Source organism: Halichoerus grypus, chromosome 5 (genome assembly GCF_964656455.1).
Source record: "Halichoerus grypus chromosome 5, mHalGry1.hap1.1, whole genome shotgun sequence".
NCBI classification, from domain to species: domain Eukaryota; kingdom Metazoa; phylum Chordata; class Mammalia; order Carnivora; family Phocidae; genus Halichoerus; species Halichoerus grypus.
In genome coordinates this window covers 84,510,578-84,526,551 of record NC_135716.1, presented here as the reverse complement: position 1 = coordinate 84,526,551, position 15,974 = coordinate 84,510,578, and the positions used below count along the sequence as shown (strand labels likewise).

General features: G+C 42.7%; 1 protein-coding gene and 1 long non-coding RNA gene across 14 annotated transcripts in view; one reads left to right on the top strand and one right to left on the bottom strand.

The window, feature by feature from the left end:
* LOC118552380 (uncharacterized) overlaps window positions 1–5,018 on the top strand; it is a 105,054-nt gene extending 100,036 nt beyond the window's left edge. Inside the window, exons 4-7 of one of the 8 annotated variants that reach the window (XR_013447906.1) lie at window positions 1,404–1,421; window positions 2,097–2,141; window positions 4,580–4,658; window positions 4,754–5,018. This is a non-coding gene — a long non-coding RNA (uncharacterized LOC118552380). Of the gene's footprint in view, window positions 1–1,403; window positions 1,422–2,096; window positions 2,142–3,996; window positions 4,131–4,579; window positions 4,659–4,712 lie in introns of all 8 variants that reach the window. The other 7 variants (XR_013447909.1, XR_013447908.1, XR_013447912.1 and 4 more) reach the window with 7 other exon arrangements.
* THEM4 (thioesterase superfamily member 4) overlaps window positions 1–15,974 on the bottom strand; it is a 40,976-nt gene that overhangs the window by 18,172 nt on the left and 6,830 nt on the right. For all 6 annotated transcript variants that reach the window (XM_078072423.1, XM_078072428.1, XM_078072426.1 and 3 more), the window contains exon 2: window positions 15,455–15,638. In XM_078072423.1, the coding sequence (XP_077928549.1) occupies window positions 15,455–15,638 (184 nt within the window). The remainder of the gene's footprint in view (window positions 1–15,454; window positions 15,639–15,974) is intronic.

The following is a 15,974-nucleotide window of genomic DNA, read 5'->3' as shown; positions in this document are numbered from 1 at the left end:
TCAGGATAAGATAAGCAATAAACCCTTCTAATTTTTTACTTAGGAGTTCAAAATTTCTGATCTAGATTACCAAACCTTGAGATTATCTCATAAAAATGAGAAAAATAAAGATGGTAAAATAAGTTTGTTAGAAATGCAAACTCTTAGGCTTTACCCCTGACCTCCTGAAGCACAGCCTGTGTTTTAACAAGACTCCCAGGTGCCTCATATTCATGTTCAAATCTGAGAGGCACTGGCCTTTTACAACATGGGTAACAATGACGGTGGCAGAGGAGTGACATGGTTGGACTTGCATTTTGAATCACTCTGCCAGCTATTGAAAGGAGGGATTGATGGGGATGAGAAAGATGAGCTAGAGGACCACTGAAACACTACAAAATCACGGTCACCAGCTCATCCCCTGGGTGAGGTGACGGTCTCCAGTGTGTGAAAGATGATAGGTGGCTAGATTTGTCCAGGGCCGGGGCTTTCCTGGATGAGTAGGCCAGAGAGGTTCAGACAAGTGAGGTCAAAGAATTGCTTCCATGGGCCCTAAACAAGCAAGCTGGAAGGAAGACAACTGTGGTCAGGAAACAGTGTCTAAATGTGTGAATGCGGAGGTTGTTCACTTGTTGCAGACAAGGCTCAGGATGTCTCTGGCAGTGTGCGGCTGGGGCTGGGTGAAGAAGAGTTCACAGTTGACAGGAAGCTAAGTGAACTGAGGAGTGGCGGAGAATGGTGGGGATTCAGAGGGTGAACAAGGTGTTGAGACACTCAGTATGTGAGGGAGAGGTTGGCAGAGGACAGCAACACAGAGAAGAGAAGGGTAAAATGTCAGACGGTAGAAACCTCAAAGGAACGGGGGTTTCTAAGAGGAACAGGAAGTAATGGGTTGAAAGCAAGTGTGGGTAACAAGGAGAACCTCCAAGTCCCCCCCTATTCAGAGAGGGCCAAGTTTCAGGCAAGAACCATAAGCCATTTGGGAAAGGAACCCTGGAAAACACTGATATTTAAGGAGTAGGGAGGAGAGAGAGAAGACTGGTCACAGGTTTGTGAAAGCCAAGAGAGAAGTTCCAAGGAGAATGAGATCAACAGTGAGGTCTAGTACTGTAAGGGCCAAAAAATGCCCTCCAAATTTGGTATTTAGGTCACTAGTAGCTTACACGAAGAAACTTCCATAGAGCTGGTAGGGGAGAAACTAGATCACACTGTTAAAGACATTCAACTGTGTGACAGGATAAAGAGTTGGAATGGAATTAGTAATACAAGTTACTAATTTTTCCCCTTCACTTGTAAAACAGAGAACTTCTTATTTTTCTCTATTGGAGGTTCTACAAAGAAACTTGTGAACTCTACTGTTTTTCTTGGTTAAAAGTAGTTTTATTGTTATTTCATCCGTTCTTTCAACAAATGCTACCATGAAGAAATGGAGGCAAGGAAAGGTAAAGTAACTTGCCCAAGATCATACAGCTTTAAATTGTGGAACCCAATTGGAACCCACACACTAAACTTCAACATTAAAGTAGGAAGTTGTCAGCTTTTGGATGGGGTCCAAAGCCACGTAACTGAATGGGATTAGCAACAGAGTATAGAGAAGAAAGGAGTCCTGAGGGCTGAGATGTGGGGCACCCTAATATTAAGAGTTTGAGGATAATGAGGAACCAGCAAAAGACATGGACAGGAAAGGACCAGTGAAGTAGGGGAGCGTGCTGTCTTGGATGCCAAATTCAAGGGGAAAGGAGGCACTGGCTGTACCAAAAGCTGAGAGGTCACTGGTTAACATCATGAAGGTCACTGTGCCCTTGACAAGAGTAGTTTCAATGGAGCAATAAAATTCTGACTGGAGTGGGTTCAAGAGCGACTGGGAAGAGAGAAAGAGAGAGTTGTGGCATGTCTGCGCACTGATGAGAAAAGACCCAGCACAGTGGGAGGTCTTTACGTAGTAGGCTAATGGGGAGGGAACGCAGTGCACGGAAACAAGGCTTGGCTCCCCTAAGAGGACGGGCAGTTCACTGGTAACAGGAAAAAGCAGAACACCAGGCACAGATGCAGGGAGTGGATAAATGAGACAGTGGGAGTTTGAAAGTTCTCTTCTGATTGCTTTTATTTTCTCTTAGGGGAACAGGAGGCAAGATCAACTGGAATCAAGGCTTGAGAAGAAGGTAGGATATGGCCATCTAGGAGAGCAGGAGCCTGAATAGACAGGGGAAAATGAAAAATGCTTGTCAGGCAACATTAAGGACCTACTTGAGGTCATTTTGTAAAAAACGGTAATAATCCCGGGCAGCCTGGGTGGCTCAGTCAGTTAAGCGTCTGCCTTCAGCTCACGTCACTATCTCAGGGTCCTGGGATCGAGCCCCCCCATATCAGGCTCCCTGCTTGGCGGGGAGCCTGCTTCTCCCTCTTCCTTGGCCCCTCCTCACCCCCTACTTGTGCTCTCTTTCTCTCTCTCACAAATAAATAAATAAAATCTTTAGGAAAAACAAACAAAAAACCCATCACAATCCCCAAAGTAGCCTAAGGACGAGTTTGGATGACTGAAAGATAATGAGTAAATTAGGAAATATCTGTATAAGCTCCATGAGGTCAGGGACCCTATCTGTGTACTCAGGCCTATTCTAGGACTACAGTATCTAGGGCAGCCCAGACGCTCATCAGATAGTTATTGAAGGAATAAATACTGGATTTGCAAATAAGAAGCCAAAAAGGGGGGCACCTGGGTGGTTTAGTCGGTTGAGCCTTTGGCTCAGGTCATGATCTCAGGGTCCTGGGATCAAGCCTCACATCGGGCTCTCCACTCATTGGGGAGTCTGCTTCTCCTTCTCACTCTCCCTCTGTGCTCTCTCTCTCTCTCACTGTCTCTCTCTCTCAAATAAATAAATAAAATCTTAAAAAAAAAAAAAAAAAAAGACTTATAAAAGAAGCCAAAAAGGTCTTTATAGGCTGACTCTAAAAATGAAGAATATATTAGGTATATACATAAACTTCAGTAAGGTTCAACAAATTGGCCACGTAGGTGCAGAAGAGGGGAGACCAATAGTTCACACAAATGACACACGGTGTTAGCTGGCTGTTAGTGGCAAGTGGGACATGGCTACCTACCTAGTGCTAATGTCTTATTCTACACTGAAAGGATATAACTGGTTTCAAGCTTAGTTCTGGGAAGCATACACTAAGAAGAATTCTGAGAAACTGGAATATGTCCTGGAAAAAGCAACCAGGCTTGTAAAGGAGACTGAAATATCCTCTGGGAGAAATACCTGAAAAAACAGAGAAGAGAAGCCTGGCAACAAGAACTGTCAGGCACAGGAGTGAGATGCATGCATCTAACTCCTACACATGAAAGGATGCTTATTCTGTGTGTTCCCAGGTGGTAGAACTCAACAAATGGGTGAAAGGCACAAGAGTGACTGTAGCTCAGTACAGTCTAAGGAAGAAATCACTAATAAGTAGAGCTGTCCAAAATGGAAAAAGCCCCTTTGTCCCAAGCACCCTATGACTGGAGGGGTTCAAGTGAAGTCTGGATGAATGGTCTTAAGGGTTAATATAGAAAGCAAGAGAAGACAGAGAAAAAGTTAGACTACAGTAGTGGGTCCCAACCTTCCTTCCATTCCAAAACAAGGGAGCCCACTGTCCTCTCCAACAGTAGTGGCTTAATAAGATTGCTGGGTTGTGAGCTCCACAATGGTGGGCATCCCAGTTGTTTTCTTCATTGCTATACCCCAGTGCCTAGCATAACGTCTGACACACAGTAGGTGCTCAATAAATATTTGTGTAAGGAAGAAAGCTAATAATCTCAAAAGAGAAAAGAAGGAAGCAGTAATGATGACTAAGAACCCTTCCCTAAGTGATTCTGATGGTCCATCCTTATATCCCAGACTAAATAATCTTCTAGGTCCTAACTCTCAGATTCTATGTATCTATTTTATCCTGGTTTGATTTAGCTAATTAATATATTTATATCAATAACTATCCACATTTTTAACTCTTTAAGCTATTGGTTCTTGACATTTTTAGGTCATGGATTCCTTTGGGGATCTTATGAAAGACACCGATTGGCCCCTGAAAAAATGGACATTCCTTAAAGGAAGAGAGACCATTACTTTTCTGTTTATCCGAAAGACTGACATACTTCTTACATTCTCATAAAGGCAGGTATTACAAGTTTTTGTTTCTGTTTCAAATGCAGAAGTCTAAGAGTCTAACTGGGCAAGAGAGCATTACCTAAAATGGCAGATAAAGGTGGGTATTATTGAGTTCAGTAAGACTGGCTTTTGCAATGCGACAATAAAACCAGTTTAACGAACTTTCAACTTCTAGTTGGTTGTTAACATCATCACAGAAATCAGTGGTTCCTTAATTCCAGGACTAACTGCATCCACACAGTCTGAAAGCTTGTTAAAAATAGATCCTCAGGCTCTACACCAAAGGGTCCAAGTGATTCAGATCAGGAGAAACACTGACAAAGGAGCTTAACTGTTTAGTTAGTGCAAAAGCGCTAAGCCTATGCAGACTTGGAAACAGAAGTTTTCCAAGTTTTTCAGATGTGCCCCCTTTAAATCACAACAGCTGGCCTGACTGTGGTTCGTACTCCTACCAGATCCAAGAAGGGAGGTGAAGAAAGCAATGGGCAGCATCAGTTACTCCTTTCCCCTGGTTATCTCCTATGGATACATGAGGTATACACGTTAATAAACTTGTTTATTTTCTTATTAATCTGCCTTTTATTACAGGGTCTCCACCAAGAACTTGGAATTATTTTCCTCCCCTATAGTTTCTGGCGACCCAGAAAGTACCTGCTGAGACACCACCACTTGTTCCAGAGCCTACAGAGGGGATCCTGGGAAAACAGGCAGAAGCCAGCCAAGGGTAAGAATTCTTACCCTGCTCTGCCAGGTCTTCCTCTAGTGCCTGGACAAGAGAGGAAGGTAAAATTTTATGTTGTCCCACCCTTTCCAAATTCAGCTTAGCAGGAGAAAAACACATGTAATTCTTTAAACTGTGGATCCTGGATTTGCTTTCAGGTACCCACTGGCTAACTATCCTTTCCCTCCTGTGGACAGTTACTACTTTTCTGTTTGTCTTGTTTTGTGTTCTGAGAACTTGGGCTGCATTTCTGCCTGCTGGGGCATATAGGTTGTCGGTTCTTACGTGTGCGGGTGGCCCAGCTGTCAGGTTGGGGGCCCCAAAATGTGGCCAGACAGAAATGTGAACTGTACCCCATTTGTGGCTAGTGTCCTGCCAACTTTTGCCAGCTCTCAGGGGTTGTATAGGTCTTTCTTTCTTTTGGTTACCTTTGGGAGTGGTTCTGGATTTTGGGAGGGTTGCATCTTTTGTCCCCTCCTTTGGGGACACTTTTTGTGTCCGTCATTAAGCCATAAAAGGCTTATTGGTTTTAGTTTTTAGTCACTTGATAGGTATGCCTTTGATTTAAAAGACACAGGAAAAAATATTTTAAAAAGGAATAATGTCAGGAAAATTTACTGTGTGTTTCAGCTGAAACCTGAGAAAATATTTGAAAGGAATTTTTAAAAAAGTTCGATGGTCAAAACTTGGCCACATTGGAGGCTGATAGGTTTTTGTTTCGTTTTGTTTTGAGAGAGAGAGAGAGCGAGAGGAGGAGGGGCAGAGGGAGAGGGAGAATCTTAAGCAGGCTCCACACTCAGTGGGGAGCCCGATGCACGGCTCCGTCGCATCTCACGAGCCTGAGATCACGACCTGAGCTGAAGTGGGACACTTAACCAACTGAGCCATCCCAGGTATCCCAGGAGTTATTTTTTTTTAAAAGGCCTCTCTTCTATTTGATCCTGGCTCCTCCCATGGGAACTTCTCAACTTCTCAATTGACTGAAACCCCCTTCTTGAACCCCTGCTGACTATATGCTCCACCAGCTCTGTCCACCTCTTTCTTGTTTGCATGATTTAACTAAGTATAATTTGGAACTTAACTGGCTTCTTTGGGAAACTTAAGATCTCCCTAGATTAGCTCCTCTGGGACCTCTTCTTCCTACTGCTTCTGTTCTTCCTTTTGTCACCTTCCATCTTCCATTCAATTCCCTGAATCCTTGCTATGTCCCCTGCTTCAAACTTCGACCTCGTCCAAACCTTCTCCACCCCAGCCATATTTTCCCTTCCCACTTCAGCCCCTCAGCTCCCTACAGCCACTTGAGCTGCAGGCCGCTTTCCTCTACTGGGGGCTCTCTAGGGACCCAGAGACCCCAAGCAACTCTCTGAGGCTGCAAAGGAAAAAGGAGCTATTTGGAAATGGGGCAAATGAAAAATTCTTAAGTCTTCTACACAAATATTCGTAAAAAGCTTTAGCTTAGTGGGTTAACCCTAACTTATTCCATCTGCCTGAAACACAATTTGGATTCAATTGTTCTTTTATAAACTACTGAGTATAAGATTTCTGTTTGCATTTGTCTGTATGTTTATGTATGTCTATATATGTATGTTCTAGATGTGTGATATTTTTCTACCTCTGGGTGGCATTGCCAAAATTACTCTGTAAAAAGAGCTCTACTTTATTGGCTTTAAAAAAAAAAGTGCTTATATAAATTAAGTTTGAGGACAAACTCAGATAAAGAGACTAACCCAAATGTTTTTCAAATTCACATGACTTGGGTAATCTTTGGTAAATAGAAATATTGTAGGTTTACTAAAACAACAAGCACTAACCCAGAAAAACAGACACACTTTCAGAGTTGTCAGCACTAAATGCAGACATACAACTTTTTCTACCTGGTTTACTAGTCAAATGAGCTCATGTTATCTGTTACAAAATTTGTTAGCAAGAAAAATAACTTAAGATGATGAAATTCTCATGAATAATGTAAACATTGCTAAGAATAAATGAATTAAACAGATGTAAGCTAAATGTTTATAAATGAACAATTAGATTTTATGTCTACCTAAAAATAGTTTCTTAAATCTCTTTGGTAACTTAATATTCTTAGGAGTTTTGCTAAGTTATGGATATTCATTAAATATCTAGATCATTTCCAAATAAGATAAAATATTGAAACATTAATTGTTAAATATTAAGCCTAAGTTTACCTGCTTGTAGCCTCTTATTACAGAGGAGCTAAACATATTGGGGTCTGTTAGTAAACATGTCTTGTGCCACACTGAAAAACTGTACTGTGAGGAAGTGTATGCTTCTAGAAATTATAAAAATGTATTCACAAATTTGCCAATCTCCACAATACTGGCATGACACAGTTCATAATTGCTTACTTCTTCATTTTCACTAGAAACTAAGGTTCTATGGGTTAAGAATTCTAATATATGTCATTCAACATACTACAAGTAATAAGGGAAACAACTATGCAAAGCAAGTAGGATGTATTTTTAGTAAGAAAAGGTATGAGGTATGGAGATGTATTTTTGTTAAGGAGAAAAAAGTAAATTTGTCCTCAAGTAGAATAACTAGTTGTTTCAGAATGAAAAGAGGAGAATAAAGGACAAACTAAGTAGATAAAATTGAGGAGGAGAGAGGGAGAGAGAATCTTACCTTGTGTGGTCAAGGTGGCTAGAACTGTATGAAATTATTATGAGGGTTTTTTTTTTTTAAGATTTAATTGTTTTTTGTTGTTGTTGTTTTAAAGCTTTTATTTATTTGACAGAGAGAGACACAGCGAGAGAAGGAACACAAGGAGGGGCAGTGGGAGAGGGAGAAGCAGGCTTCCCACGAAGCAGGAAGCCCAATGCGGGGCTCAATCCCAGGACCCTGGGATCACGACCTGAGCCGAAGGCAGACGCTTAACGACCGAGCCACCCAGGCTCCCCTTAAAGATTTAATTGTTAAGCAATCTCTACACACAACATGGGGCTCTAACTCACACCGCCAAAATCAAGAGTCGTATGCTCCACCAACTGAGCCAGCCAGGTCCCCGTATTATAAGAGTTTTTAAAGTAAGTTTTAATAGAATGCTTGTACAAAGTTAAAATTCAACCACATTTTGGGGTGCCTGGGTGGCTCAGTCGTTAAATGTCTGCCTTTGGCTCAGGGCCTGATTCCAGGGTTCTGGGATCGAGCCCCGCATCGGGCTCCCTACTCCGCGGGAAGCCTGCTTCTCCCTTTCCTACTCTCCCTGCTGTGTTCCCTCTCTCGCTGTCTCTGTCAAATAAATAAATAAAATCTTAAAAAAAAAAAATTTAACCACCTTTCATCTATTAGAAGAACACAGTTTTCTTTTTCTTTTTTTTTTAAAGATTTTATTTATTTATTTATTTGACAGAGAGAGACACAGTGAGAGAGGGAACACAAGCAGGGGGGGTGGGAGAGGGAGAAGCAGGCTTCCCACCAAGCAGGGAGCCCGATGCGGGGCTCGATCCCAGGACCCTGGGATCATGACCTGAGCCCAGACACTTAACGACTGAGCCACCTAGGCGCCCCAAGGACACAGTCTTCTTAAGACTATTGGTCTGCTCTTGATAAGAGATTGTGGAAGGTTTTTTTGTGTTTGTTTGTTTTTGTTTTTTACCTTTTAAGCAACCTGCCTAGAAAGCAAAGATTTTGTATCTTACCAACACCATTTCCTATGCTTCGTGTTGTCTTTTGCAGGTCTTTGATTACTTAAGAAACTGAGTCTTCTCTATTCACAGAAGTTTTTGTTTCACAGTGACCTATTTAATAAGGTGTTCTAAAACATTTGATATTTGACAAACTTCCCCTAACCAAAGTCTAAGTCAGGTGTTTTTTTTTTGAACTCAGACTAACTGTGGGATTTCCCAGCATGTTCCCTGGTACATCTTCTAAAGGAGAGATACTTAACTATTTAAATCGTGTAAAATTCCTAGAAATCTGCTGTGTCCTGGTATAATGTTATCAGTCATGATTCTAGTTATCTTAAAATCTGTGCCACAGAAATAACCACAGTTCCTTGTCATTTGCATTAGAATGAACTCTCATCAGATCTTTAACCAAGGCCATTCTTTAAGTCTTTTTGTCATTTAGAGTTTTACTCTGATGATTTTGCAAAAAAAGTGCTTTGTCTTCTGAGATTCAAGAAAAGGACTCTTGGGGCCCCTGGGTGGCTCAGTCGGTTAAGCGTCTGCCTTCAGTTCAGGTCATGATCCCAGGGTCCTGGGATCGAGCCCCACATCGGACTCCCTGCTCAGCCAGGAGCCTGCTTCTCCCTCTGCCTGCTGTTCACCCTGCTTATGCTCTCTCTCTGTGTCAATTAAATAAATAAATAAAAATCTTTTAAAAAAGAAAAAAAAGAAAAGGACTCTTATATGCACAGGTTTCTGATAACTTTAAGTAATCATACTACTGAATTGGGTAAGAATTTCCGTAACTCTACTGGAAAACTCAATTCACAAAACTGCCAAGATCAAGCAAAATAAGAATCAATTACAAGGGACTAAACGAATTGATGAAGATAAGCAAAACTGAAACATTTATCTTTCTCCTTACCTCATCTCATCAGAATTTGGAAATGCTTATTAAGTATTCTTATTTTCACAGTAATATATTTATTTGCAGATAATCTGTTCTTTGTAACAGACACAGACAAGACCAAACAGGCTCATGGAACTAAGGCTGACTTTATGGAGCCAATAAAGCCCCTTCAGAAAACTGCCTGGCATCTTGCTTACTGGGTTCCTGGCATTACAGTGGGTAAAGACGGTCACTTCCTGGCAGCATGAGAAGTTCAGAATATTTTGGGGGCCCTGAGAAGAGAGGAATCCACTCAAATTCAAAGGTATTGCAGGCAAGGACAGTGAGTCCTTGGCTTGGTTTCTGGCCTTGAGTGGCTTTTAAAGTCTAATCTGAGGGACACTTGGATGGCTCAGTTGGTTAAGCAGCTGCCTTTGGCTCAGATCATGATCCCAGACCTCGGATCGAGTCCCGCATCGGGCTCCCTCCTCAGCAGGGAGCCTGCTTCTCCCTCTGTCTGCCACTCCCCCTGCTTGTGTGCTCTCTGGCAAATATAATAATAATAATAATAAAATATAAGTCCAATCTGAGATTCCTTATGAAAAGCAAGCCCAGGGACGCCTGGGTGGCTCAGTTGGTGAAGCATCTGCCTTCAGCTCACCAGGGTCCTGGGATCTAGCCCCCTGCTCAGTGGGGAGTCTGCGTCTCCTTCTCCCTCTGCTGCTCCCCCTGCTTGTGCTCACTCACACTCTTTCTCACTCAAATAAATAAATAAAATCTTAAAAGAAAGAAAAGAAAAGAAAAGCAAACCCAAAAAAACCCATGTGGCCAGTCACTATTCTTGTGGTACTTATGTAAATAATAAGGCTATGTTTAATGAGATTAGATTCATTCTGCAAACAAATTAGTCTTATCGTGATTATCTCCGATACAAATGGATGACTGCAGAGAGAAAAAGTACGTTTCAATAGCACCTTTGTGGACATCAGATACCAGTGCTGTTTGCTGTCTTTGAAGTTGTTATCTATCTGCAAACTGACCTGGATCCTAAATTCTTCTAGTTTCCTCAAATATCTGACTATGACTCTCCAAACATTTCCAATTTTCTCCCACCCTTCTGACTTGGAATCACTAAGAACAAAACTGCTTTTCCTGAAGCCCTGCAAACTGAAACTGGACAACTTGACAGAAATTTCGTAAGAGCTCATGTGTGGACAACGTTCTTACCTGTTGCAGTTGGGCTATTCAGAAGGTTCACACCTGATGACATCACCAGAGATAGTCAAACTGCAAACCAGGAAAATGAATGAGACTGCTCAAGTATGGCTTTCAACTACCTCCGTTTTGATCTCGAGCTTTCTAATTGATTAAGTTCTTCTTTGCAGCTCGTAACTCAGACAAAAAGCCCTCCAGGCAAAGTATCTTGCCTAGGGAACCAAAACTACCCCCCTCAAGCAATAAGGACTGCCTAGACTAGCAAGACCCCCACCTGTGATTGACCCCAAGCTAATCATCAACTTGACCTTTACATAACTGAGGAAGGAGGGAATGGAGGCTCAGGAGGGAAGTTGACCAACGTAAAGCCATTTTGGTTTTTAGGTTGACTCTTAAAGTCAACAGGTCATAAAAAGAATCACAAGACCCCACTCCCTCTGGCTATAAAAGCCACATCAGCTGGACATTCTTAAAACTGTTCTGTAGGAGCGTTGTGCTGACAATACTGACCCCATCTTTGGCCCTCCTTCTTGTTCACATTTGCTCAGTAACCTCTCTTGGGGCTACATGTTCTGGGCCCCTTGGAGATGAATACATATACCTTAGAAATGCCGGCCCGGATGGGGGGGGCTTATTTTAGCCTCCCATGAATCTGTTAGAGGTAACATAGCTTTCTTTTCCTGATGCACAGGTGGTGCCACAAGATCTAATTAAAGGCCAGCTGTCAAATAAGGTGCATGCAAGCCCTCTGAGGGGAGTGCAAGCCTTCTGATCTCACTACAGTGATCTTCTGTGTGTTCCCCTCACTCTATACAATCCGTGGACTGAGGTCTGGGTTTCGTGGAGAATTAACTATGCAGCTACTGTGGACTGTCCTCCACCTGAATCCCTCTGTCAATAAGTTACCCTGAATAAAACTCTATGTAAACTGTATGGAGTGGCCTGCTTTGTTTTCTGGTCTCAAAGTGCCTTCTTAGCTTGGGGATACTTTACTGTCTATCCTCCACCTTCTAACATGCTCCCTGTAGGTTATTCCACAACCCTAGGTAGGACAACGGAAAAACCAACCGCGCAATATAAGTGATACACCCAAAGTTAAAGAGTAAGCTCCTCTCTATTAGCTAATTAAAAAAAACCCTATAAAACACTTTACTAGAAGCAAAGGGGCATAACTCTTCCTCACCCAGGAGAAGAGACCATTACTTTGTGAAGTAGCTCCTGATGTGGGAAACAAAGGCAAAAGAAGAAATTAAATTTCCTACTGCCTACAAGTCCTTGAAACGGGCAGAGTGACATACTCCTCTAGGAACTCAGCTGCCTTTATGTTAGTACTTTGCCGAGGGCAAAAGGCAATCTTAGCCTGACCCCCAGGATCCTGTGAGTCTACTCTAACACATAAAAATTCCTTTGGAAACTTCCTTTATCTCTACTCCCCACCCCAAAATACATGTTAGTAATTATCCTCTAAGCATATGGCCCACTAATCTACATCTGAAGGGTCTCATGACTCAGGTTTTATTAGACAATAATAAATGACCTTTTCCCAACAATAGCTAGCCCCCTCAAGGTCCTGGAAACGATGCTTCCAAAATTCCTTAGAGACTTATGCTATCCCTAACCCCCTCCCAACTTGAAAGTATATAATGGGCCACTCCTCATGACCCCAGTGCAGCTGTTTCTGCCTGCCCCTGTCCTTTAATAAAAACATCTTTTTGCACCAAAGACGTTAATTCTTTTTGGGCTGGTAGCTCCCAACTCCAACATTGCCACATCACTTGGCGCCTGAATGTGTGGCTCAGTCTTTTCATCTGCACTCTGAGCTTCCCTGTAAACTTGGTGAGTACTTTCTCTTCTCTTCCTTTACTCTCATTTCAGGGGATTTTCATGGAATATAGTCCTTTTTTTTTTTTTAAATAATATTTATTTTTTCAAGAATTTTTGTTTATTCATTTGAGACAGAGAGAGAGCGAGAGAGAGCACGAGCAGGGGGAACAGTAGAGGGAGAGGGAGAAGCAGGCTCCCCGCCAAGCAGGGAGCCGGATGCAGGGCTTGATCCCACGCCTGGAGATCATGACCTGAGCCGAAGGCAGACACTTAACGATCTAAGCTACCCAGGCACCCCCATGGAGTATGGTCTTATTGGAACACTTTCAGGTCAACTGCTCAGGCTGCAATCCTCTAGCTTGGGGCTACTCTACGGGGAGGAGAAAGCCTGGCTTTTGGCTGGAAGTTAGTACCCTGGCCAGAATGGTAGTAAGACCCAGAAACTTAGTTTCTTGATGTTCTCTCTTTATTCCTATCCTTACACAAAGTTGTCTTTTTTGAGCACGGGACAGCCACCTAAGTTGCTAGCAGAGCTGCCAATTTTAAGACTCCCATGTGAGGTTTCCTCCTCACTGGTTTAATGTGATGTTCTCCACATCTCTGGTCTAGTGATCTCTGGCCACGAGACTTCCACTTGGAACCGGCTGAAACCAGTACCCAACTGAATTAAAGCCCAACCGGGACAATTTCCTAGAGAAGTTGGCTGTAAAGACTACATGTGTTGGAATGTCGCTTAGACCATGACGGATTTCTATCTCTACTGTCTTCTGTCAATGTCCTCCACTTACAACAAACTATAGCGGCAATTTCCCCTTGTAAAAACTTTCCTAATGTTTTCCATGGGTTAAAAATGGGGGGTTCTTCAGGGCAAGGCAAGGTATGGTATCTCGGTCCACATGCCGGCACCCATTTTACAGTCTAGAATTCGATGCGCAAGCTGGGGGATGCGAGCATCCCTCCTACCGGGACTTTAATGGCAGGGCGGTGATCATAGCAATTTCATTCAAGGGGCGCCTCGGGTTGCTCTGACACCAGGAACCTCTGACAAGCACAAAGACTGTCTATACATGAGCTATTGTGCAATTTCTCTGAAGTTTACCTCAAGTTGTCTAGCTTAGGCAAACAAACATTCAAAGACAATGAGAACTAGAATTTAACATCTGCAAAGATGGGTTATTGAAACATATTTTTCTCTCTGTAATCACTCTCATTTCCAGAAAGAGCCAAATTAAGACTAATTTGTTTGTAAAACAAGTCACAATCTTGGCCTTAATTTCTCCTTTTGCTTTTGTTTCCCACATCAGTGTCACTTAGGCCAAGTCACCAAACTGGGGTTTATTTATATTTATTTGACAGAGAGCGAGAGAGCACAAGCAGGGGGAGCAGCAGGGAGAGGGAGAAGCAGGCTCCCCACTGAGCAGGGAGCCCTGACTGGAAAGCAGCCGCTTAACCATCTGAGCCACCCAGGCACCCGCAAACTGGGGTTTAATATCTAACCTAACTGCAGTGTCAGCCTCCCCCAGAAATGTTTTAACTGAGTCAGGCTGGAATTTTCTGGTCATCATCAATGAGGTAATCTGTTACCTAGGTCCTCTCTATCCCCAAAGGCAAATGAGGTCATCTGCATGATAAGACCCCCTGCCCTTTCCCCCAAGTGATAGTGACCTTGCCTGGAATCCTTTCTTTTCTTTTGCCATTAACTCCTTGCCCCACCCTCCTTCTTACAAAAACCTTCCATTTTGTACAACTCTTGGGAGCCCCTTTCTACTTGTCAGATGGGATGCTGCCCGGTTCATGAATCATTCAATAAAGCCAATTAGATCTTCAAATTTCCTCGGATGAATTTTGTTTTTTGGCAGGGCCCTCACTCCATCTGAGATGCTCTGAGCCCAACATCTAGAAATCTTGACTGTCCTCTGGACTCAAAAACAGAGTTTACGGTTTGTTCCAACTATTAACCTTTTTCTTTTGTTTCCATAAAAAAACGCCTCTTATTAAATAGGTGACTGCTCATGCCATGTAGAGCCCCCCTGCAATAAATACCACCTCCTAAAATGAGACACAACTGTTGTACACAACTAATGTATTCCCAGGACTAACAGACTCATTCAAAGACATGAAACTTCTTGGGGAAGCTTCAAAGACGGGAATGAACGACAGCAGAATTCGTCAACCCAAAATACGGCTCTTTGGCATCAAGATTATTTTGAGGAGGGCGCCTGGGTGGCTCAGTCGTTGGGCGTCTGCCTTCGGCTCAGGTCATGATCCCAGGGTCCTGGGATCGAGCCCCACATCGGGCTCCCTGCTCAGCGGGAAGCCTGCTTCTCCCTCTCCCACTCCCCCTGCTTGTGTTCCCTCTCTCACTGTGTCTCTCTGTCAAATAAATAAATTAAAAAATTTAAAAAAAAAAAAAAAAAAAAAAAAAAGATTATTTTGAGGAACAGCAGACGTGTTGGGCGTGGAGCCTACTTAAAAAACAAACAAACAAAAACAATAGAGAGTAAAGAAACCCCTGCATTACTTACATCCTTCCCTCTTCAAGCGGTAACTGATGTGGGGAATAAAGGCAGAAGGAAATGTAGTTAAAAATAATTTCCTCATATCCTGCAGCCAAGTGACAAATACTTGAGGCAGACAGAGCAGGACATTCCTCCAGGAAACTCCCAAGGGTCTTAATGTTAATGTTTTGCTAGAGGGAAAAACAACTTTAGCTTGACAATAGCCAGGCTTCCAGGATCCAGTGAGTCTTCTGTAGCTTATGAAAGACTTTTGGAAACTTCCCTTGGTCTTCTCCTCCCCCAACCCCAAGGTGTATAATCAGTGCAGCTCTTTCGGCCCAAAGGTCCTGTCCCGGTGCTTTAATAAAACCACCTCTGCCCAAGGGTCCTGTCCCCGTGCTTTAATAAAACCACCTTTTTGCAAAGACATCTCGAGAATTCTTTCCTGGCCATTGGCTCCAGGCCCCAACATTTCCACATAGTAACCAATGCCTCAATATTTTGTTTTATATTTGACATTTAAATATTCTTTATGAGAGAGTGGTTGTTCCTACCAGGAAAAAAGGTTTTGATCTTTTCAGTCCTTTGAGGAGATACAGATTTATGTGAAGGCAAACGTTTCCAAGAGCCATCTTCAGTTTTCTTCATGAACTGGTCAAAAAGGAGTCTCATGTCCTTGCTCCAGCTGGGGTTGGGGAGAGAACGGTCCACATAAATGACCTCTGAAGAAAACGACCTCTAAAAGAAAGAGAGGAGAAAAAGAAGAATGGAGAGTGAACCCTATCTTGTAACATATTCTCCTATTTTCTGAGACTATCTTGCTGCCTCTTCCAGAAGTTGGTCATTTCAGAGTGGAAGCACATTTTAAGAATCAGCTGATCCAACCTCCTTGAGAGGAGGAGAGATTGAGAGAGAGGGTAAGTGATTGCTCAGTGTCACCCCACTAGCTACTAGCAGAGAAACATTAAGCTCAGGTCTGTGGATTCCTTTCTTTTAAAACAAAACCAAACAAAACACCTTAATCAAGCACAGGTGAGCCAGGAACTGGAGATAAACAGATGAAGGACACACATT